Raw genomic sequence first — 22,047 nt, 5'->3', positions numbered from 1 at the left:
TTTCGCGGGACGTGTTCGGGGGGTGACGGAAACTTTGCGCCGACCTGTTGCTGGAGAGCCCCCGCGGCGGTTTTGATGGCACTTTGGTGGAGGTGCATTTTTACCCCCGTTTTGCGTGCTTCAAGCTCATTTTTTCACAGGTCTCAGCCGCCGGAGGCCTGCGAACCGCTGGACTATCAACGCGCCCGGGACAGTGTTGCCCACTGTCGTTGACTTGGGCTATGTGGTGGAAATGGGGACTTGGGTTAGACGCGTCGCGACGCGTGTTAAATTAGCGCGCCTCGATGTACCTCTTAAAATAGAATTCCACCTTGTTCTCTGCTACCTATGCTTGCCCGGACTGCCCGAGAATGAGTAGCACCTTGTCTCCCCCAAACCATGCCCGAGACCCCCGCCAGACACGTCCAAACCAGCCCCAAATCCATTTTTTTCTCCCCTACTAGGTTTATCTCGTGACTTTCTAGAGGTCCGTGCGCCTCAGAAAGTTGTATATTAGAGTACGCTCTCGCTCGCGCGACTTGGCGAGCGAGCGCGACTTAGCGTTGGAGCGAGGCGTGCAAGGGAGGGTAACATGTTATATAAGCAGATTTAATCAATCAAAATCAAACGCGCGGAGGACGCACAGACGCACAGACGGCGCACGTCCTGAGTCGAGGCGTAGGCGGAGGACGCACACACGCACAGGCGCACACACGCACAGGCGCACACACGCACACAGTGCCACGTCGCGTCGTGTATACGCTCCACTCAATCGAAGCCTTGCTCGGTTGACCAAGCCAGCTTTGCTCATCTTCCTCCTTTCCGCCTTGCTTCCGCCTCCTGCCCAGTCACTCCTTCATCTCGCCCACCAATCAACTCCGTCCTTGTTACCTTCACCCTTGTCTCTTCTGTTCTCACCCATGGCTGGATCGGTTCTGTTAGCGTTAGCGTGGGCGGCGCCAAGAAGCTCTTCAAAGGCAACGAGCCCACCGAGGAGCTGCCCAACGCTGCCTCCAGTGCCATCCGCCAACAACCTCCCTGTTAGTAAGCACACAACCTCGCAACCTGCAGCAAACACGCAAAGCTCGCCAGCCAAGTGGCCACCGTCGCTGCCGGTAGCAAGCTCGATGTGTTCTGGCAGACGCTCACGGGCTCCGGCTTCTGGTTCCATGATGTTGGTCCCATGATGGCCTATATGGCGGACTGTGGCGGCAATTGTGCTCAATTTGACGCCAGCAAGGCCAAGTGGTTCAAAATACAAGAACAGGGCATGGATGCGAGCGGTAAATGGGCTCAGGCAAACCTTGGTGTGTCGAATCCCATCCTCATGTTAAATCTCGTTTTGACTCACCGCTCCAAATAGACAATGGCTCTCCAGCGACCGTAACCATTCCGGCGAACCTCAAGGCGGGCAATTATCTCCTCCGACACGAAATCATCGCCCTCCACACTGCGCAGTCTCAAGGCGGTGCAGAGTTTTACCCTGGCTGTGTGCAGCTCAGTGTCACTGGCGCAGGCAAGGGTGTGCCAAGCGACAGCGAGACCGTCAAGCTTCCTAGCGCATACAAACCGACTGACGCTGGGATCCTCATTGACGTGCGGCCATTCATCATGCTTATTCGCTGTACTAACCCGTCCCCATCACCAGGTCTATAACATGAAGGGCGCCTACAAATTTCCAGGCCCAGCCGTGGCCTCTTTCATTGGTGGTGGATCTCCGGCCCCAGCACAGGGTGGCTCTGATGATAACACTACCGAGAAGCCGTCCTCCCCCCGCCACCACAAAGAAGAGCACTTCCCCTCCTGCAAGCTCTACCACCAAGAAAGCTTCGTCTCCGGCTTCCTCTACCACGAGTGTCGCATCCGCGGTACCGACGAAATCTGGCTCAGCTTCCTGTCGGGCGAAACGTTCCCACCACCGCCGTCAAGAGGTTGTCGATGTCCGCGAGGAAGTCCGTCGTTCCCGGGTTCGCCACATGCATCGGGCTGGCGTTGCCCGTTCCTTCTGAGCACAGTTTTGCCATTGTTCCACCACAACCCCCGATTACTCCGTCCACATTATCTCCGACTCCCCTCCCCAACAACTCCCGTCCATCCTTTACATGACCACGTCCCCAGACAGCACTGTCTCTTCTTGATACGAACCCGCTTTCCGACCCTTGCTTTGCACCTGCTCTCGTACCACGACCGTATCGCCAGGACGCGATGCTTGTAGTGCAGCCAGTCCTGCGCGCTTATGTACCTATCTTGATGCTTCGATAGTATTACCTTCGAGCTGGGCCCCATGTACTAGCATACAGGGCTAGAATCGAATCCTAGTTTTGATTTAGACTCAGTGTGGACAGCCTTTGGGGCTGAAGGAGCAACAGTTCAGAAATGTTGTCAATTGATTTTTCGGTGAGATACACAAGTTCCAGCGAATATACGAGCTCCAACTCCAGTATCTTGAATTAAGGTCAGCCTCGGCTTAATACGAACAAAGAAAAAAGACATACCACTTCCCGCCTGCATCGAGCGCGATGCCGCTATAACGCTGAGTGACGGATGTCGAGCGCGACCTGTGTATCAAGGTCAGCTTGGGGTAAATACGGAAAAAGCGCGAGATAACATACGACCAGGCGACAGTGAACCACATCCCGGCGTCATTCGTGCAGCGCAAGAGCCACCCGGCTCAGCAAGACAAAAAGAACATCCCCCCGCGCGTTTGCGAGCTCTCCAGCAAGCGCATCCACCAACAGCTTGTATTAAGGTCAGCTGGGGTTAAATACAATGAGAGAGCGACCAGAGACTGACCATCATCGAGCGCGAGGGCCGGTGTCCAGCAAGAACTGGGAGTTTGCTTCAGTTTCGCCCGACTTGAGTCAAAGACATGTACGCACCAGCAACTCCGCTCACGTTTGCCCTTCGACAAGGTGAGGCTACGGACAATAGCCATAAAAGACCGCGGCAGTGTCCACACGGCTGCGACGAACGATAAGTAAGATGCAAAGCGAAGCAAAAGGAAAGTCTCACCTCTTAGCATACCGCTGGCCAAACAACCAGCACTTTCACCGAGGCGTGCTAGTGCTGCAGCTGCGTCCCCGGCAACTACGAGACCCGCGGCCCGCCAGAGTGCGAGCGCGAGTACCATCCGCAATGGCCCGCTCGCTAACCCAGTGGACGCCAGACAAGCTAAACGACATGGCGGGCAAGACGAAGGAGCGTGGGACCACAACCGGCCGGCCGGGCGCGAGGCCCGGCACGTGTCGCTGACCACCCTTGCCCGCTAGCCCACCGACGGACCTGCCCATGGCCTGGCCCGAGCTACGTCTTTGGCCGGCGCGCGGAAGCGCTCCAAGTCGGCAAGCAGGACGGCCGCGAGCACTCAACTCGCACAACCACTAAGTAATAACAAATCAACAAAAGTCTCCCCGGCAGCTCAAAGCCGACCTTCCGCACTCGACCAGCATCACGGGCGGCTGCCTGTAGCCTTCCCCGAACCACTGCCGCCGCCGATTCCCGCCGAATCAACGTCGCTAACGAGAAGTCAGTCGGGGAACAGCGAGAAAGAGAAAAGACGCACGACACGCGGGGAACGATGCGGCCTCTGCGGCAACACAATGCCGCCCTCCCGCGATCGACCAGCTTCACTGGAAGCTATCTCCCGAGCCGCTGCCGCTCCCGATTCGCGCCAAATTGGCTATGCTAACTTGAATGTAGAGTCAGTGGATGAGAAAGCGGGAGGCAGAAACCACGCACGACAAGGGAGACGCAGAGGAGACCTGTCCATCGCGATAGCGCAGAATGTACAGCACGACCTTGGGCTTAAGGTAAGCTTGGCCTAAATACGGAAAATGACCGAGAGGACTTACTGACAACAGCACACCCTCCCAACGTTCCGCATCCAGCGCGAATGCCCGCATCGTCAACGCGGAGCAGAATCTGTGGGTTCTGGGTCAGCTTTGCCCAATTTGAAAGATAAATGAGCATGATATGCCCCCGCTCACGTTGAGTGAACACGCAATAGCGCAGAATGTAGAGCACGACCTTGGGATTAAGGTAAGCTTGGGCTAACTACGAAAAATGACCGAGATGACTTACCAGACAACATGACATCCTCCCGCCGTCATTCGTGAGTTCCGCACCCAGCGTTCGGCGCAAATGCCCTGCATGGTCGACATGGAGCAGAAACTAGAAGTCGGGTCAGTTTTTCCCTAGTTTGAAAGGTATTCTCCTGCTCACGTTGGCGATTGAGCGATCGCGCGTGGAGGAATCTGCACAGCTTGGTCAGAAATATGGGCAGCAAAGTAGCTCTTGCGCAAACTTGGACCGAGAAATTCAGAGCAGTCGGATGCCCGATGTTGATCAAGAACCTGCAATTAGGTCAGTTTTGGCCAAAGCGGGCCAAGGAGCAAGACGGCCTACCGGTCCCGCTCGCAGAAGGAATAAATCGAGCTCATCTGCAACGCAAGCACCACTGACTCGGACGCAAAGGTTAGCCATGTCAAAATGGGCACAAAACAGCAAGAACATCGAGGTTTGTCGACGAGCAGGCCATCTAGGACAACCAAAGGCCCTCGCTCTTCAATACTATTCACGGCACTAACAAACAGTTAGAAAGCTTTTCGACAACGATGTTAAGGACACTCACGAGGGAGTTGAAACCGGGCGACAAGGCCAGAGGGCTGACCATATAGATATATGTATTGTCTAAGCGAAGACAATATCAGCAACGTTCAATCGTGATATCTGCAGACAAAGAAACTTACATACCATGCTTGAACAACGCAATGCTTTCTTGTAATTGGCGGACAACGATGCTTCTGGCCCAACTAGCACGGAAGTTTCTGATTCGCGACACAGGCTAGAGAAATTTGGATAAGATCGATAGAAATTGGAAGGGAGATGACACACCTTTGACAACGACAACAACGATAGCGACAGCAAATAGAACAACCTTGTTTGAGGCAGAAGACATAGAGTGACTGCAACAGGGTCACCGAAAGCAGAAGAGTCAACGAAGAGAACTCACCGACACCAGCATTGCTATCCAAGAGCCGTCCAGAAGCGAAGACAGTGGTCGAGTACCATGTGGGCAAGGGCTTGAGCAAGTGTTCAGGATAGTGTGAAAGAAAGAGTAGGTAGTAGACTCACCGGAGTGGACCGAGCCATGATGCGTGCCCATTCGCATAAACGCTTGAAGATCTAAAGTCCTGCGAGATGTAAGTAAAGCGCGTGAGAAACAGTGATATACAGCGTACCTGGGAGCAGTGTAGAGCTTGCTGAGGGCGTTGGTGTTGGCGTCGGCATGGGCACGGGCTTAAAGGAAGTGCTTCTACTAAGTAGTGGTCAGCATGCTGTCGCAAACCAGAAACGTGCACGTGAGACATACCACGGCCCGGACAGGCTCCCTTTGCACTATCCCAAGGTCGGCCACTGCCCGCCACTGCCGACAGTCGCGTCAGAGGGTGGAGCGATTTCGATCGTGTTGGTTGGTTGAAAGTCGGGCGGGCACAGCCTCACACGGGTCGATCGATCACACGCTGACAGCGGCCTTACGAAAATTTCCCTCACACCCTCACTGTCCCCGACGATGGCGCCTCCGCCTCGGGGCCTCAGACGCTCAAGACACGGCCTTTACGCTGCCGCACATGACACGGCGGGCAACCCAGCCATCACGCCGCAATCTCAAAATCTAACGGCAAAAACCATCCTCCGCCTCCCGCCAACACCTGCACCAGCCACCAAGACCATCGCCATGCTGCCGGTGACCATTGAGCGAGAACGGCCAGCGCTATCCAGACGCGGCAACTCGGCAGCTGCTGCTTTTCGCCAAAGATATCCAAACGAAGCCGTTTGTCGGCAGGAGGTAGCCGCCAACGCCAAACCAGGCTCGCTCGACACGTCCCCTTGCCGCCAATGACTCCGCACCCATCTCCAAGGCTCTGCAAAATAAGGTCAGCGCTTCAATGTAGAGTCAAGTCGGCCAGAACACGTACCCCCTTGGATCGCAAAATCACCCTCCTCGACGACGACACCTTCCCAGCTCCATAAAACAAGTCCCGACCTAAAGCGACGGCATCAGTGAAATAAAAAGTCTACGACACCCTTCTGTGCTCGCAAAAGCAAGTCAAGGACAACGATCGATTCTGTATATCTTAAGGTCAGTATTGGCAAAAGTCGCGGTAACAAGGCTTACCTCGAGAATTAGACCGTCCTCCCAATACGAACGCCCACGTCATTGTCGTCTGCCATAATGTCAAGCTCGATCTGGGTCAAAATTGGGGAGAGGGAGGAAGTGGAGGCGAGTTCTGCGATGCGGTTAGCGAGGGGGACAAGAGATGGCAAAAAGTGGACGAACTCTGACCAGAAACAACTTTCCCAACGCTGACCAACAAATGGGCGGACTGCGCGAAGACTCTGCAACAAGGTCAGCGTGAAAAGCAGTAACAAAACTTACCTCGACAATTAGACCGTTGTTTCGATCCAAATGCCCATCTCGTTGTCGTCTGCCAACAAGTTAGGCTCGAAATGGGTTAGAAGCGGGGGAGGGAGTGGAGGGGAGCTCTGCCAGGCGGTCAGCAAGGAGGGCAAGATAAAGCAGAAGGTGAACGGACGGCTACCCAACCCAAGAGCTGTCGAGGGCGAAGAAGATTCTGCAACAAGGTTAGCAAAGAAGCGAAGGATAAGTAGCACATGCAAGTAGAGGCCGATGTGCGACGGCGGGATAGGATGTTGACTAGAAGTAGTTAGTAGTATGAATGGAGGAAAGAGTGCCCACCAAGCAGGACGACGACGAGCGAAGAGCACGTGAAGTTGACTTTGGGTGGATGGTGGGGGGAAGAAAGAGGGGGGAGGTGCGCGACGGTTGAAGGCCGTGGCTTCTTATACTCCCTCGGTGACGTACACCGCCCGGGCTGGATGCTTTCGTTATCTTCGCAAAATGCTGAGTGATTAAGTTTGGAATGAGAAGATGTTAGTTGACGACGGCTAAGCGAGCTATTTTGAGTGCCGCACTGGTTGAAGGATGTCCTTGCGAGTATGTCTGAGTCAAAACCTGGATAGATTGAGCTCGTCACGGGCATGAAATCTAGATGTGAGGAAAACATGAACTCAGCGGAAGCTTGGTCAACTGGGCACTTGGGAGACGCAAATAAACGCGTCAAAACTCACGCAACGGATCGATCTGTCAAGTGGGGGCAGTGCGGTAGTTGACTTCTCAGCCCGTGCTTCATAACACGGGCATCAATGTGGGCAACATGAATCATTTGGGAAGATCGTATATTTCCGCCGTCGCGCAAAAGAAATCGGACAGCCATTCAGGGTAGGGCTGAGTGACCCTGACACTTTGACGTCTTTGATCGGACGAAATAGCCCCCAGCCGTCGAGACGATGCAGGATTTTGTAGATTTGCGTTTTTGCTCGAATAGTTTAGCATCGCGAGCGTGGATAAGGGTCGGACGCAGTGGATTACTTGGGGGTAGCTGTCATCTAAAAATAGTCTGAATTGAGCCCATGTGCAAGTGTCAAGGGCGACGAGTCCGAGCCCTACCGGGTGAATTGCCTGATTTGGTGGTGGATGTGAGCAGCTGATGGCGACACCAAACTGCGCGCTCAAGAAGAACGCGCACCGCGCAAAAATTGGCGTATGGCGCGCTGAAAAGGCGTCTATTTCGGTGTCAAATGATATCAAAATTGGAGAAAAAAGGAATTTCTCACTGTGTTGCGCAAATAAAAGATTGGAACACAACAAGAGAGAAAACCACAGAGAACAAGAGCCAGCTGGGCAAGGAGAACATATCTGGCCACCCAGCACGGCTATTCATGTTCTCATCATCCGGCCTGTCAGCCGTAATCTTCATTTCCCGTCTGCCGTGCTTCTCAAGTTCTATCATAATAAGACCCTGAGTGCACTGCCTGTGCTCCATCGGCGGCGTTTGTTTCCCTGAGCCCCGGCGGCATTCGATTCCCTGAGCTGCATCAGGGTATGTGGCCAAAAATAGCTTGGTCTAAATTCCGCACATTACGCTTCAAGTCAAGTATCTTTGTCATCATTGCCCCCCATAGGCTTGCAACCTTTCCTCTCAGCATGCCCGCTCACGACTCAAAAGGCCGTCATCAACCTGGGGAGCATGACCAGGCCGCCGAAGCTTGGCCGCATCAATGACAGGCCATCCCGAAGGCAACCTGCGATCCAGCATCAAAGCCGCCCGCCATTTCGGACATGGCTCAAAAATAGTCCGCAGACCAACCACCCCTTGAACCCTCCTTCCGATGTGCCGCACTGCGCATGGTCATGATGCGCCATCGATACTCATCATGCGCATAGTCCGCCCTTTGGCATTCAAGGCACCAGCACGGGCAGTCAATTTTAGCCCGCACCACCTGGCCCTCGGCAAGCCTAGGCCTCACCATTCGCCGTGCCGTTGATTCGCCGACCCTGAATCGGTGACAGCGTGCTTGACACCGGTGATGTGCACGTGATTTCCGTGGAGAAATCAAATCATCAACCAAGTCATGCGCTACTTCCTGGCTTGTCTTCACTCCCCCACCACGACGCTTGTCGACGCATCCCCCATCAACAAAGGTATGCTCGTTGGTGTCCCGTCACTGCTCTCGCTCATCGCAACCCCTACAGCAACTTCTTCGTCACCCTACTCAACCTTCAAGTCGGGCATTTCGTGACTGTACAAGAACTCCCGGTTAGCACTGGCGGTTCTTCGACATCCAAGGCCATTTTCTGCCTCCCGTACGTGTCTAGCGGTAAACTTGGCAGGGTTCTGACCTGTTTGACAGACGCAACTCGTTGTGTTTATTGACCAACAACGACCACCAAAACTCTTCAAGCCTGCCTCCTAGCGAGTCATGGACGTCTTGGGCGAGCACCTGTAGGTATGTATTCTTTCTCCATAAGCTCTGGCCTGCCTCACACCGTGCTAGTTTCGAGTCGTTCGGATGGGGAACTTCTGCTCGATGTTCTGCTTCATCTAGGCGTCGCTGCCGCTGCTTCTACTGGCGCTGGCGTTTTGGTCTGCGGCACCATCACCCTTACGACTCGGAGGGGGGGACACTCTGCGGAACCCTTGTTGGTATGTTTTTCCCTTTATCATATTGTGTACAGTACACTAACATATCGACCAGATTGTCGTCACGGGTGGCTACCCAATTTCTCGCTAGAGGGTGAACCTCTGCTTGGACGTCGAGTTCTTCTCCGTAAGTTGTATTTGCTCTTAACATAATAAGTGACTAATGTCCGACTTAGCCTCGCTGGTGTTCTTATCGATCGCAACCGCAACGGGAGGAAACTATGCTGGCGGCAGTGCTCCTTCCGTTTGTATCTGGTGGGGAACCTTGCTTGCGTGCGGAACTCCGGTATGTCCTTCCTCTATCCTATCTGGGATAAGACATTGACGTTCTGACTTAGATACATGGCTGTTATTGGCTTCCGAGACGGTGAACCTCTGCTCGGACACATTATTGCTGCTCGTAAGTTGACTCCGCCAAGTATGTATCGTATAGTATTGACGTATGACCCAGTGTTGTTGTCAACCATGACTGCGACTATGTCTAGAGGGGGAACCTCTGCTCGGGCTGTCCGTAAGTCGTTGCGCTTATGTGTATATGATGTCATGCTAATGCCGGGCTTAGATTCCTTGTCATTGTCAACAAGGCAACGTTGCTGCACTAGCCAAAGTATGTCCGTTCATTGCTTATATATATATATGCTGACCGCCTATTCAGAGCTCGCTACCCGTCTTCGACCAGAGGGGGAACCTCTGCTCGTATGCCCAGACCATCATTGGCCGCCATCCATCCGACACTACCATTGTGCGCAGGACCGACCACGACTATGACGTTGTTTAGAGGGGCAACCTCTGCTCGGGCAGCGTGTAAGTGGTCGCGCTTAGTCGTGTGATATAATGCTGATGCTGATGTGGGGCTTAGATTCTCGGTCGAGGCGGGGTTGCTATGGGCGCCAGAGGGGGAACCTCTGCTCGGATGCCGAACCATGCTGGTACGTTGTGATTTCATTTGTTCTGCTAAATGTCACTGATGTTGTGTCCAGATGCGCTATATTGCTTCTAGTCGGACTTCCCGGGCAGTATCTTGGCCGTTTTTGGACTGCACTTAGCGCTTACGTAAGCACATTTGGCTGATCTTTTGATGGTCAAAAAGCTCATTTTTTCACAGATTTTCACTGCCAGAGGCCAATGTACCGCCCGACTGCGGGGCTTCCGCGACGTGTGCTCGGTTTTGATCGACAACTGGTTGGCCGATGGTGCCGCCGCCCTCGGCATCGGTCGGATCTGATGCCATCATCAGATTTTGATGGTATTTTTAGGTGCATTTTGACCCACTTTTAACTGAATTCAAGGCTCACTTTTTCATAGGGTTTTGCCGCCGGAGGCATGTGTTACCGCCTGGCCATCAACCATGTCGGCACAGTGGGGCCACCACTGTTGCTGGCCGGGGAGTATCTTGGTCATCGCCTACTGCCTCCGGCTTTCCCGACTTTACTCGGGCCTCCCGCATCATGCTCTGCGGTGCCTGTCGGCCATCCTGCCGATGACCATGAACGATATCGGCCACCACTGTTGCTGCTCGCCTATTGGCTTTGTCATTGGCTACCCAGTGTTCGCAGCCACATTGCGGCCACTTTTTCTACTACCTGCTCTCGCAACACCCGGTCATCGCCAGCCTCGATTGGCTCACCCGCACCACGTTCTGTGCTGGCCCCCGAGTTGTTGGCCTCCATCACATTACCCCTCGGCCATCTCACCCCGACATCGGCGTCCATTCATCTTACACCCTCTATCCTTGTCGCCCCGCAGCACACTTACCCCCCGGCGGCCATACCCGGCCTACCCCCGGCCTTACTTGATTCGACAATGCCACTATCTGCGCTGGCCGCCAAGTTGTCACATAGGTCTTCCATTGCCTTGGCCGTCCGGCCTTCCGAGTCCGGCCTTCTTCGATATTCCCACGTGGCAGCGAAGTCATCCTCGCCGTCGTTTGACCCCGACCTGTCCCCGACCCTCGCGTCCGCCTGCAGGGTTGCTCACCGCTGGCCTTCAACGCTACGCTCTGCGCTGGGCGGTGCCGGGTTGTTGCTTGCCCTTTAACACATACTCCATGGGCTTTGCCGTCCCGACTCCCGCCTCCGAGTCCGGCCTTGACATTCGGAGTCCCTGCCCTGGCTCCGACTGGTCGCGCCTTATCGCGGCATCCCGCACGGTCAAGCAACCTCCCTTCCGCAATGGTATCCCCTTGCTGGCGGACATGCGCACATCAACGACGTTTTGCGCCGATTCTGATGGAGTTTCAAGGTGCATTTTCCACCTCTTTTGCGCGATTCAAAGCTTACCTTTTCACAGGTCCACGCCGCCCGGCAGGCATACGTCCTGCCCTACTCGGAACACTACCAGGACAGTGTTGGACCACTGTCTTGCGGGGGAAGAACCTTGACGCGTCCGCGGCGCTTTTGATGGCACTCCGGAGGGTACATTTTGCGTCTTTTTTGTGCAATTCAAGCTCACTTTTTTCACAGGTCTGCGCTGCCGGCAGGCAAACGTCCCCGCCCTACTTGCAACGCAGCCGGGACAGTGTGGGACCACTGTCTTTCGCGGGACGTGTTCGGGGGGTGACGGAAACTTTGCGCCGACCTGTTGCTGGAGAGCCCCCGCGGCGGTTTTGATGGCACTTTGGTGGAGGTGCATTTTTACCCCCGTTTTGCGTGCTTCAAGCTCATTTTTTCACAGGTCTCAGCCGCCGGAGGCCTGCGAACCGCTGGACTATCAACGCGCCCGGGACAGTGTTGCCCACTGTCGTTGACTTGGGCTATGTGGTGGAAATGGGGACTTGGGTTAGACGCGTCGCGACGCGTGTTAAATTAGCGCGCCTCGATGTACCTCTTAAAATAGAATTCCACCTTGTTCTCTGCTACCTATGCTTGCCCGGACTGCCCGAGAATGAGTAGCACCTTGTCTCCCCCAAACCATGCCCGAGACCCCCGCCAGACACGTCCAAACCAGCCCCAAATCCATTTTTTTCTCCCCTACTAGGTTTATCTCGTGACTTTCTAGAGGTCCGTGCGCCTCAGAAAGTTGTATATTAGAGTACGCTCTCGCTCGCGCGACTTGGCGAGCGAGCGCGACTTAGCGTTGGAGCGAGGCGTGCAAGGGAGGGTAACATGTTATATAAGCAGATTTAATCAATCAAAATCAAACGCGCGGAGGACGCACAGACGCACAGACGGCGCACGTCCTGAGTCGAGGCGTAGGCGGAGGACGCACACACGCACAGGCGCACACACGCACAGGCGCACACACGCACACAGTGCCACGTCGCGTCGTGTATACGCTCCACTCAATCGAAGCCTTGCTCGGTTGACCAAGCCAGCTTTGCTCATCTTCCTCCTTTCCGCCTTGCTTCCGCCTCCTGCCCAGTCACTCCTTCATCTCGCCCACCAATCAACTCCGTCCTTGTTACCTTCACCCTTGTCTCTTCTGTTCTCACCCATGGCTGGATCGGTTCTGTTAGCGTTAGCGTGGGCGGCGCCAAGAAGCTCTTCAAAGGCAACGAGCCCACCGAGGAGCTGCCCAACGCTGCCTCCAGTGCCATCCGCCAACAACCTCCCTGTTAGTAAGCACACAACCTCGCAACCTGCAGCAAACACGCAAAGCTCGCCAGCCAAGTGGCCACCGTCGCTGCCGGTAGCAAGCTCGATGTGTTCTGGCAGACGCTCACGGGCTCCGGCTTCTGGTTCCATGATGTTGGTCCCATGATGGCCTATATGGCGGACTGTGGCGGCAATTGTGCTCAATTTGACGCCAGCAAGGCCAAGTGGTTCAAAATACAAGAACAGGGCATGGATGCGAGCGGTAAATGGGCTCAGGCAAACCTTGGTGTGTCGAATCCCATCCTCATGTTAAATCTCGTTTTGACTCACCGCTCCAAATAGACAATGGCTCTCCAGCGACCGTAACCATTCCGGCGAACCTCAAGGCGGGCAATTATCTCCTCCGACACGAAATCATCGCCCTCCACACTGCGCAGTCTCAAGGCGGTGCAGAGTTTTACCCTGGCTGTGTGCAGCTCAGTGTCACTGGCGCAGGCAAGGGTGTGCCAAGCGACAGCGAGACCGTCAAGCTTCCTAGCGCATACAAACCGACTGACGCTGGGATCCTCATTGACGTGCGGCCATTCATCATGCTTATTCGCTGTACTAACCCGTCCCCATCACCAGGTCTATAACATGAAGGGCGCCTACAAATTTCCAGGCCCAGCCGTGGCCTCTTTCATTGGTGGTGGATCTCCGGCCCCAGCACAGGGTGGCTCTGATGATAACACTACCGAGAAGCCGTCCTCCCCCGCCACCACAAAGAAGAGCACTTCCCCTCCTGCAAGCTCTACCACCAAGAAAGCTTCGTCTCCGGCTTCCTCTACCACGAGTGTCGCATCCGCGGTACCGACGAAATCTGGCTCAGCTTCCTGTCGGGCGAAACGTTCCCACCACCGCCGTCAAGAGGTTGTCGATGTCCGCGAGGAAGTCCGTCGTTCCCGGGTTCGCCACATGCATCGGGCTGGCGTTGCCCGTTCCTTCTGAGCACAGTTTTGCCATTGTTCCACCACAACCCCCGATTACTCCGTCCACATTATCTCCGACTCCCCTCCCCCAACAACTCCCGTCCATCCTTTACATGACCACGTCCCCAGACAGCACTGTCTCTTCTTGATACGAACCCGCTTTCCGACCCTTGCTTTGCACCTGCTCTCGTACCACGACCGTATCGCCAGGACGCGATGCTTGTAGTGCAGCCAGTCCTGCGCGCTTATGTACCTATCTTGATGCTTCGATAGTATTACCTTCGAGCTGGGCCCCATGTACTAGCATACAGGGCTAGAATCGAATCCTAGTTTTGATTTAGACTCAGTGTGGACAGCCTTTGGGGGCTGAAGGAGCAACAGTTCAGAAATGTTGTCAATTGATTTTTCGGTGAGATACACAAGTTCCAGCGAATATACGAGCTCCAACTCCAGTATCTTGAATTAAGGTCAGCCTCGGCTTAATACGAACAAAGAAAAAAGACATACCACTTCCCGCCTGCATCGAGCGCGATGCCGCTATAACGCTGAGTGACGGATGTCGAGCGCGACCTGTGTATCAAGGTCAGCTTGGGGTAAATACGGAAAAAGCGCGAGATAACATACGACCAGGCGACAGTGAACCACATCCCGGCGTCATTCGTGCAGCGCAAGAGCCACCCGGCTCAGCAAGACAAAAAGAACATCCCCCCGCGCGTTTGCGAGCTCTCCAGCAAGCGCATCCACCAACAGCTTGTATTAAGGTCAGCTGGGGTTAAATACAATGAGAGAGCGACCAGAGACTGACCATCATCGAGCGCGAGGGCCGGTGTCCAGCAAGAACTGGGAGTTTGCTTCAGTTTCGCCCGACTTGAGTCAAAGACATGTACGCACCAGCAACTCCGCTCACGTTTGCCCTTCGACAAGGTGAGGCTACGGACAATAGCCATAAAAGACCGCGGCAGTGTCCACACGGCTGCGACGAACGATAAGTAAGATGCAAAGCGAAGCAAAAGGAAAGTCTCACCTCTTAGCATACCGCTGGCCAAACAACCAGCACTTTCACCGAGGCGTGCTAGTGCTGCAGCTGCGTCCCCGGCAACTACGAGACCCGCGGCCCGCCAGAGTGCGAGCGCGAGTACCATCCGCAATGGCCCGCTCGCTAACCCAGTGGACGCCAGACAAGCTAAACGACATGGCGGGCAAGACGAAGGAGCGTGGGACCACAACCGGCCGGCCGGGCGCGAGGCCCGGGCACGTGTCGCTGACCACCCTTGCCCGCTAGCCCACCGACGGACCTGCCCATGGCCTGGCCCGAGCTACGTCTTTGGCCGGCGCGCGGAAGCGCTCCAAGTCGGCAAGCAGGACGGCCGCGAGCACTCAACTCGCACAACCACTAAGTAATAACAAATCAACAAAAGTCTCCCCGGCAGCTCAAAGCCGACCTTCCGCACTCGACCAGCATCACGGGCGGCTGCCTGTAGCCTTCCCCGAACCACTGCCGCCGCCGATTCCCGCCGAATCAACGTCGCTAACGAGAAGTCAGTCGGGGAACAGCGAGAAAGAGAAAAGACGCACGACACGCGGGGAACGATGCGGCCTCTGCGGCAACACAATGCCGCCCTCCCGCGATCGACCAGCTTCACTGGAAGCTATCTCCCGAGCCGCTGCCGCTCCCGATTCGCGCCAAATTGGCTATGCTAACTTGAATGTAGAGTCAGTGGATGAGAAAGCGGGAGGCAGAAACCACGCACGACAAGGGAGACGCAGAGGAGACCTGTCCATCGCGATAGCGCAGAATGTACAGCACGACCTTGGGCTTAAGGTAAGCTTGGCCTAAATACGGAAAATGACCGAGAGGACTTACTGACAACAGCACACCCTCCCAACGTTCCGCATCCAGCGCGAATGCCCGCATCGTCAACGCGGAGCAGAATCTGTGGGTTCTGGGTCAGCTTTGCCCAATTTGAAAGATAAATGAGCATGATATGCCCCCGCTCACGTTGAGTGAACACGCAATAGCGCAGAATGTAGAGCACGACCTTGGGATTAAGGTAAGCTTGGGCTAACTACGAAAAATGACCGAGATGACTTACCAGACAACATGACATCCTCCCGCCGTCATTCGTGAGTTCCGCACCCAGCGCGTTCGGCGCAAATGCCCTGCATGGTCGACATGGAGCAGAAACTAGAAGTCGGGTCAGTTTTTCCCTAGTTTGAAAGGTATTCTCCTGCTCACGTTGGCGATTGAGCGATCGCGCGTGGAGGAATCTGCACAGCTTGGTCAGAAATATGGGCAGCAAAAGTAGCTCTTGCGCAAACTTGGACCGAGAAATTCAGAGCAGTCGGATGCCCGATGTTGATCAAGAACCTGCAATTAGGTCAGTTTTGGCCAAAGCGGGCCAAGGAGCAAGACGGCCTACCGGTCCCGCTCGCAGAAGGAATAAATCGAGCTCATCTGCAACGCAAGCACCACTGACTCGGACGCAAAGGTTAGCCATGTCAAAATGGGCACAAAACAGCAAGAACATCGAGGTTTGTCGACGAGCAGGCCATCTAGGACAACCAAAGGCCCTCGCTCTTCAATACTATTCACGGCACTAACAAACAGTTAGAAAGCTTTTCGACAACGATGTTAAGGACACTCACGAGGGAGTTGAAACCGGGCGACAAGGCCAGAGGGCTGACCATATAGATATATGTATTGTCTAAGCGAAGACAATATCAGCAACGTTCAATCGTGATATCTGCAGACAAAGAAACTTACATACCATGCTTGAACAACGCAATGCTTTCTTGTAATTGGCGGACAACGATGCTTCTGGCCCAACTAGCACGGAAGTTTCTGATTCGCGACACAGGCTAGAGAAATTTGGATAAGATCGATAGAAATTGGAAGGGAGATGACACACCTTTGACAACGACAACAACGATAGCGACAGCAAATAGAACAACCTTGTTTGAGGCAGAAGACATAGAGTGACTGCAACAGGGTCACCGAAAGCAGAAGAGTCAACGAAGAGAACTCACCGACACCAGCATTGCTATCCAAGAGCCGTCCAGAAGCGAAGACAGTGGTCGAGTACCATGTGGGCAAGGGCTTGAGCAAGTGTTCAGGATAGTGTGAAAGAAAGAGTAGGTAGTAGACTCACCGGAGTGGACCGAGCCATGATGCGTGCCCATTCGCATAAACGCTTGAAGATCTAAAGTCCTGCGAGATGTAAGTAAAGCGTGTGAGAAACAGTGATATACAGCGTACCTGGGAGCAGTGTAGAGCTTGCTGAGGGCGTTGGTGTTGGCGTCGGCATGGGCACGGGCTTAAAGGAAGTGCTTCTACTAAGTAGTGGTCAGCATGCTGTCGCAAACCAGAAACGTGCACGTGAGACATACCACGGCCCGGACAGGCTCCCTTTGCACTATCCCAAGGTCGGCCACTGCCCGCCACTGCCGACAGTCGCGTCAGAGGGTGGAGCGCGATTTCGATCGTGTTGGTTGGTTGAAAGTCGGGCGGGCACAGCCTCACACGGGTCGATCGATCACACGCTGACAGCGGCCTTACGAAAATTTCCCTCACACCCTCACTGTCCCCGACGATGGCGCCTCCGCCTCGGGGCCTCAGACGCTCAAGACACGGCCTTTACGCTGCCGCACATGACACGGCGGGCAACCCAGCCATCACGCTCGCAATCTCAAAATCTAACGGCAAAAACCATCCTCCGCCTCCCGCCAACACCTGCACCAGCCACCAAGACCATCGCCATGCTGCCGGTGACCATTGAGCGAGAACGGCCAGCGCTATCCAGACGCGGCAACTCGGCAGCTGCTGCTTTTCGCCAAAGATATCCAAACGAAGCCGTTTGTCGGCAGGGAGGTAGCCGCCAACGCCAAACCAGGCTCGCTCGACACGTCCCTTGCCGCCAATGACTCCGCACCCATCTCCAAGGCTCTGCAAAATAAGGTCAGCGCTTCAATGTAGAGTCAAGTCGGCCAGAACACGTACCCCCTTGGATCGCAAAATCACCCTCCTCGACGACGACACCTTCCCAGCTCCATAAAACAAGTCCCGACCTAAAGCGACGGCATCAGTGAAATAAAAAGTCTACGACACCCTTCTGTGCTCGCAAAAGCAAGTCAAGGACAACGATCGATTCTGTATATCTTAAGGTCAGTATTGGCAAAAGTCGCGGTAACAAGGCTTACCTCGAGAATTAGACCGTCCTCCCAATACGAACGCCCACGTCATTGTCGTCTGCCATAATGTCAAGCTCGATCTGGGTCAAAATTGGGGAGAGGGAGGAAGTGGAGGCGAGTTCTGCGATGCGGTTAGCGAGGGGGACAAGAGATGGCAAAAAGTGGACGAACTCTGACCAGAAACAACTTTCCCAACGCTGACCAACAAATGGGCGGACTGCGCGAAGACTCTGCAACAAGGTCAGCGTGAAAAGCAGTAACAAAACTTACCTCGACAATTAGACCGTTGTTTCGATCCAAATGCCCATCTCGTTGTCGTCTGCCAACAAGTTAGGCTCGAAATGGGTTAGAAGCGGGGGGAGGGAGTGGAGGGGAGCTCTGCCAGGCGGTCAGCAAGGAGGGCAAGATAAAGCAGAAGGTGAACGGACGGCTACCCAACCCAAGAGCTGTCGAGGGCGAAGAAGATTCTGCAACAAGGTTAGCAAAGAAGCGAAGGATAAGTAGCACATGCAAGTAGAGGCCGATGTGCGACGGCGGGATAGGATGTTGACTAGAAGTAGTTAGTAGTATGAATGGAGGAAAGAGTGCCCACCAAGCAGGACGACGACGAGCGAAGAGCACGTGAAGTTGACTTTGGGTGGATGGTGGGGGAAGAAAGAGGGGGAGGTGCGCGACGGTTGAAGGCCGTGGCTTCTTATACTCCCTCGGTGACGTACACCGCCCGGGCTGGATGCTTTCGTTATCTTCGCAAAATGCTGAGTGATTAAGTTTGGAATGAGAAGATGTTAGTTGACGACGGCTAAGCGAGCTATTTTGAGTGCCGCACTGGTTGAAGGATGTCCTTGCGAGTATGTCTGAGTCAAAACCTGGATAGATTGAGCTCGTCACGGGCATGAAATCTAGATGTGAGGAAAACATGAACTCAGCGGAAGCTTGGTCAACTGGGCACTTGGGAGACGCAAATAAACGCGTCAAAACTCACGCAACGGATCGATCTGTCAAGTGGGGGCAGTGCGGTAGTTGACTTCTCAGCCCGTGCTTCATAACACGGGCATCAATGTGGGCAACATGAATCATTTGGGAAGATCGTATATTTCCGCCGTCGCGCAAGGAAATCGGACAGCCATTCAGGGTAGGGCTGAGTGACCCTGACACTTTGACGTCTTTGATCGGACGAAATAGCCCCCAGCCGTCGAGACGATGCAGGATTTTGTAGATTTGCGTTTTTGCTCGAATAGTTTAGCATCGCGAGCGTGGATAAGGGTCGGACGCAGTGGATTACTTGGGGGTAGCTGTCATCTAAAAATAGTCTGAATTGAGCCCATGTGCAAGTGTCAAGGGCGACGAGTCCGAGCCCTACCGGGTGAATTGCCTGATTTGGTGGTGGATGTGAGCAGCTGATGGCGACACCAAACTGCGCGCTCAAGAAGAACGCGCACCGCCGCGCAAAAATTGGCGTATGGCGCGCTGAAAAGGCGTCTATTTCGGTGTCAAATGATATCAAAATTGGAGAAAAAGGAATTTCTCACTGTGTTGCGCAAATAAAAGATTGGAACACAACAAGAGAGAAAACCACAGAGAACAAGAGCCAGCTGGGCAAGGAGAACATATCTGGCCACCCAGCACGGCTATTCATGTTCTCATCATCCGGCCTGTCAGCCGTAATCTTCATTTCCGTCTGCCGTGCTTCTCAAGTTCTATCATAATAAGACCCTGAGTGCACTGCCTGTGCTCCATCGGCGGCGTTTGTTTCCCTGAGCCCCGGCGGCATTCGATTCCCTGAGCTGCATCAGGGTATGTGGCCAAAAATAGCTTGGTCTAAATTCCGCACATTACGCTTCAAGTCAAGTATCTTTGTCATCATTGCCCCCCATAGGCTTGCAACCTTTCCTCTCAGCATGCCCGCTCACGACTCAAAAGGCCGTCATCAACCTGGGGAGCATGACCAGGCCGCCGAAGCTTGGCCGCATCAATGACAGGCCATCCCGAAGGCAACCTGCGATCCAGCATCAAAGCCGCCCGCCATTTCGGACATGGCTCAAAAATAGTCCGCAGACCAACCACCCCTTGAACCCTCCTTCCGATGTGCCGCACTGCGCATGGTCATGATGCGCCATCGATACTCATCATGCGCATAGTCCGCCCTTTGGCATTCAAGGCACCAGCACGGGCAGTCAATTTTAGCCCGCACCACCTGGCCCTCGGCAAGCCTAGGCCTCACCATTCGCCGTGCCGTTGATTCGCCGACCCTGAATCGGTGACAGCGTGCTTGACACCGGTGATGTGCACGTGATTTCCGTGGAGAAATCAAATCATCAACCAAGTCATGCGCTACTTCCTGGCTTGTCTTCACTCCCCACCACGACGCTTGTCGACGCATCCCCATCAACAAAGGTATGCTCGTTGGTGTCCCGTCACTGCTCTCGCTCATCGCAACCCCTACAGCAACTTCTTCGTCACCCTACTCAACCTTCAAGTCGGGCATTTCGTGACTGTACAAGAACTCCCGGTTAGCACTGGCGGTTCTTCGACATCCAAGGCCATTTTCTGCCTCCCGTGCGTGTCTAGCGGTAAACTTGGCAGGGTTCTGACCTGTTTGACAGACGCAACTCGTTGTGTTTATTGACCAACAACGACCACCAAAACTCTTCAAGCCTGCCTCCTAGCGAGTCATGGACGTCTTGGGCGAGCACCTGTAGGTATGTATTCTTTCTCCATAAGCTCTGGCCTGCCTCACACCGTGCTAGTTTCGAGTCGTTCGGATGGGGAACTTCTGCTCGATGTTCTGCTTCATCTAGGCGTCGCTGCCGCTGCTTCTACTGGCGCTGGCGTTTTGGTCTGCGGCACCATCACCCTTACGACTCGAGGGGGGACACTCTGGGAACCCTTGTTGGTATGTTTTTCCCTTTATCATATTGTGTACAGTACACTAACATATCGACCAGATTGTCGTCACGGGTGGCTACCCAATTTCTCGCTAGAGGGTGAACCTCTGCTTGGACGTCGAGTTCTTCTCCGTAAGTTGTATTTGCTCTTAACATAATAAGTGACTAATGTCCGACTTAGCCTCGCTGGTGTTCTTATCGATCGCAACCGCAACGGGAGGAAACTATGCTGGCGGCAGTGCTCCTTCCGTTTGTATCTGGTGGGGAACCTTGCTTGCGTCCGGAACTCCGGTATGTCCTTCCTCTATCCTATCTGGGATAAGACATTGACGTTCTGACTTAGATACATGGCTGTTATTGGCTTCCGAGACGGTGAACCTCTGCTCGGACACATTATTGCTGCTCGTAAGTTGACTCCGCCAAGTATGTATCGTAACCCCCTCCAACCAAACCGGGCCCCCCCCCCCCCAAAAAAAACCCCCTCCCCCCAAACCCCCCCCCCCCTTCCCCCCCCACCCAACAAAACCAAAAAAACACCCCCCCCACCCCCCCCCCCCCCCCCAGCCACCCCCCCCCCCCCCCCCCCCCCCCCCCGCCCCCCCCCCCCCCCCCCCCCCCCCCCCCCCCCCCCCCCCCCCCCCCCCCCCCCGCCCCCCCCCCCCCCCCCCCCCCCCCCCCGCCGCCCCCCCCCGCCCCCCCCCCCCCCCGGGCCCCGCCCCCCCCCCCCCCGGCCCCCCCCCCCGGCCCCCCCCCCCCCCCCCCCCCCCCCGCCCCCGCCCCCCCCCCCCCGCGCCCCCCCCCGGGCCCCGGGGCCCCCCCCCCCGGGCCCCCCCCCCCCCCCCCCCCCCCCCCCCCCCCCCCGCCCCCCCCCCCGCCCCCCCCCCCCCCCCCCCCCCCCCCCCCCCGGCACCCCCCCCCCCGCCGGCCCCAACCCCCCCCCCCCCCCCCCCGGACCCCCCCCCCGCCCCCCCCCCCCCCCGGACCCCCCGCCCCCCCCCCCCCCCCCCCCCCCCCCCCCCCCCCCCCCCCCCGGCCCCGACCCCCCCCCCCCCCCCGGCGCCCCCCCCGCCCCCCGCCCCCCCCCCCCGGGCCCCCCCCCCCCCCCCCCCGGGCCCGGACCCCCCCCGCGCCCCCCCGGCCCACCCCCCCCCCCCCCCCCGGCCCGGCCCGGCGGCCAACAAAAACCCGGCCCCCCCCCCCCCCCCCCGCCCGCCCCCCGGGGCCCCCCCCCCCCCCCCCCCCCGTGCGGGGGGGGGCAAAAAAAACCGGCCCGCCCCCCCCCGCAGCCCCCGGGGGCGGTTTGGACCCCCCCGGGGCGGGGGGGAATATCCCCCCCCCCCCCCCCCCCCCCCCCCCCCCTTCCCCCCGGGCCCCCCCGCCGGGGGCCGGGGGGGGGGCCAAGGGGGGGGGGCGGGGGGGGGGGGGGGGG

At 56.1% G+C, this 22,047-nt stretch overlaps 2 protein-coding genes across 2 annotated transcripts; both read left to right on the top strand.

Moving 5' to 3' along the window:
- Positions 1-378: 378 nt before the first annotated feature.
- On the top strand, positions 379-2,194 carry MIND_01157700 (uncharacterized protein; the record flags this gene model as incomplete). The annotated part of the gene is made up of 5 exons (XM_037368101.1): positions 379-443; positions 781-1,023; positions 1,072-1,286; positions 1,343-1,575; positions 1,628-2,194. The coding sequence occupies 5 exons, from the start codon at positions 379-381 to the stop codon at positions 2,192-2,194; spliced, it is 1,323 nt and encodes a 440-aa protein (XP_037215027.1).
- A 10,282-nt stretch (positions 2,195-12,476) lies between these two features.
- MIND_01157600 (uncharacterized protein) lies at positions 12,477-13,564 on the top strand (the record flags this gene model as incomplete). Its single annotated transcript, XM_037368100.1, has 4 exons — positions 12,477-12,600; positions 12,654-12,863; positions 12,920-13,152; positions 13,205-13,564. The coding sequence occupies 4 exons, from the start codon at positions 12,477-12,479 to the stop codon at positions 13,562-13,564; spliced, it is 927 nt and encodes a 308-aa protein (XP_037215026.1).
- Positions 13,565-22,047: the final 8,483 nt, after the last annotated feature.

Source organism: Mycena indigotica (genome assembly GCF_014461135.1).
Source record: "Mycena indigotica strain 171206Taipei chromosome Unknown Mind.scaff0011, whole genome shotgun sequence".
Classification (NCBI taxonomy): Eukaryota; Fungi; Basidiomycota; class Agaricomycetes; order Agaricales; family Mycenaceae; genus Mycena; species Mycena indigotica.
Note: the sequence above shows the minus strand (reverse complement) of the source record. Positions and strands in the feature narration are given on the sequence as shown.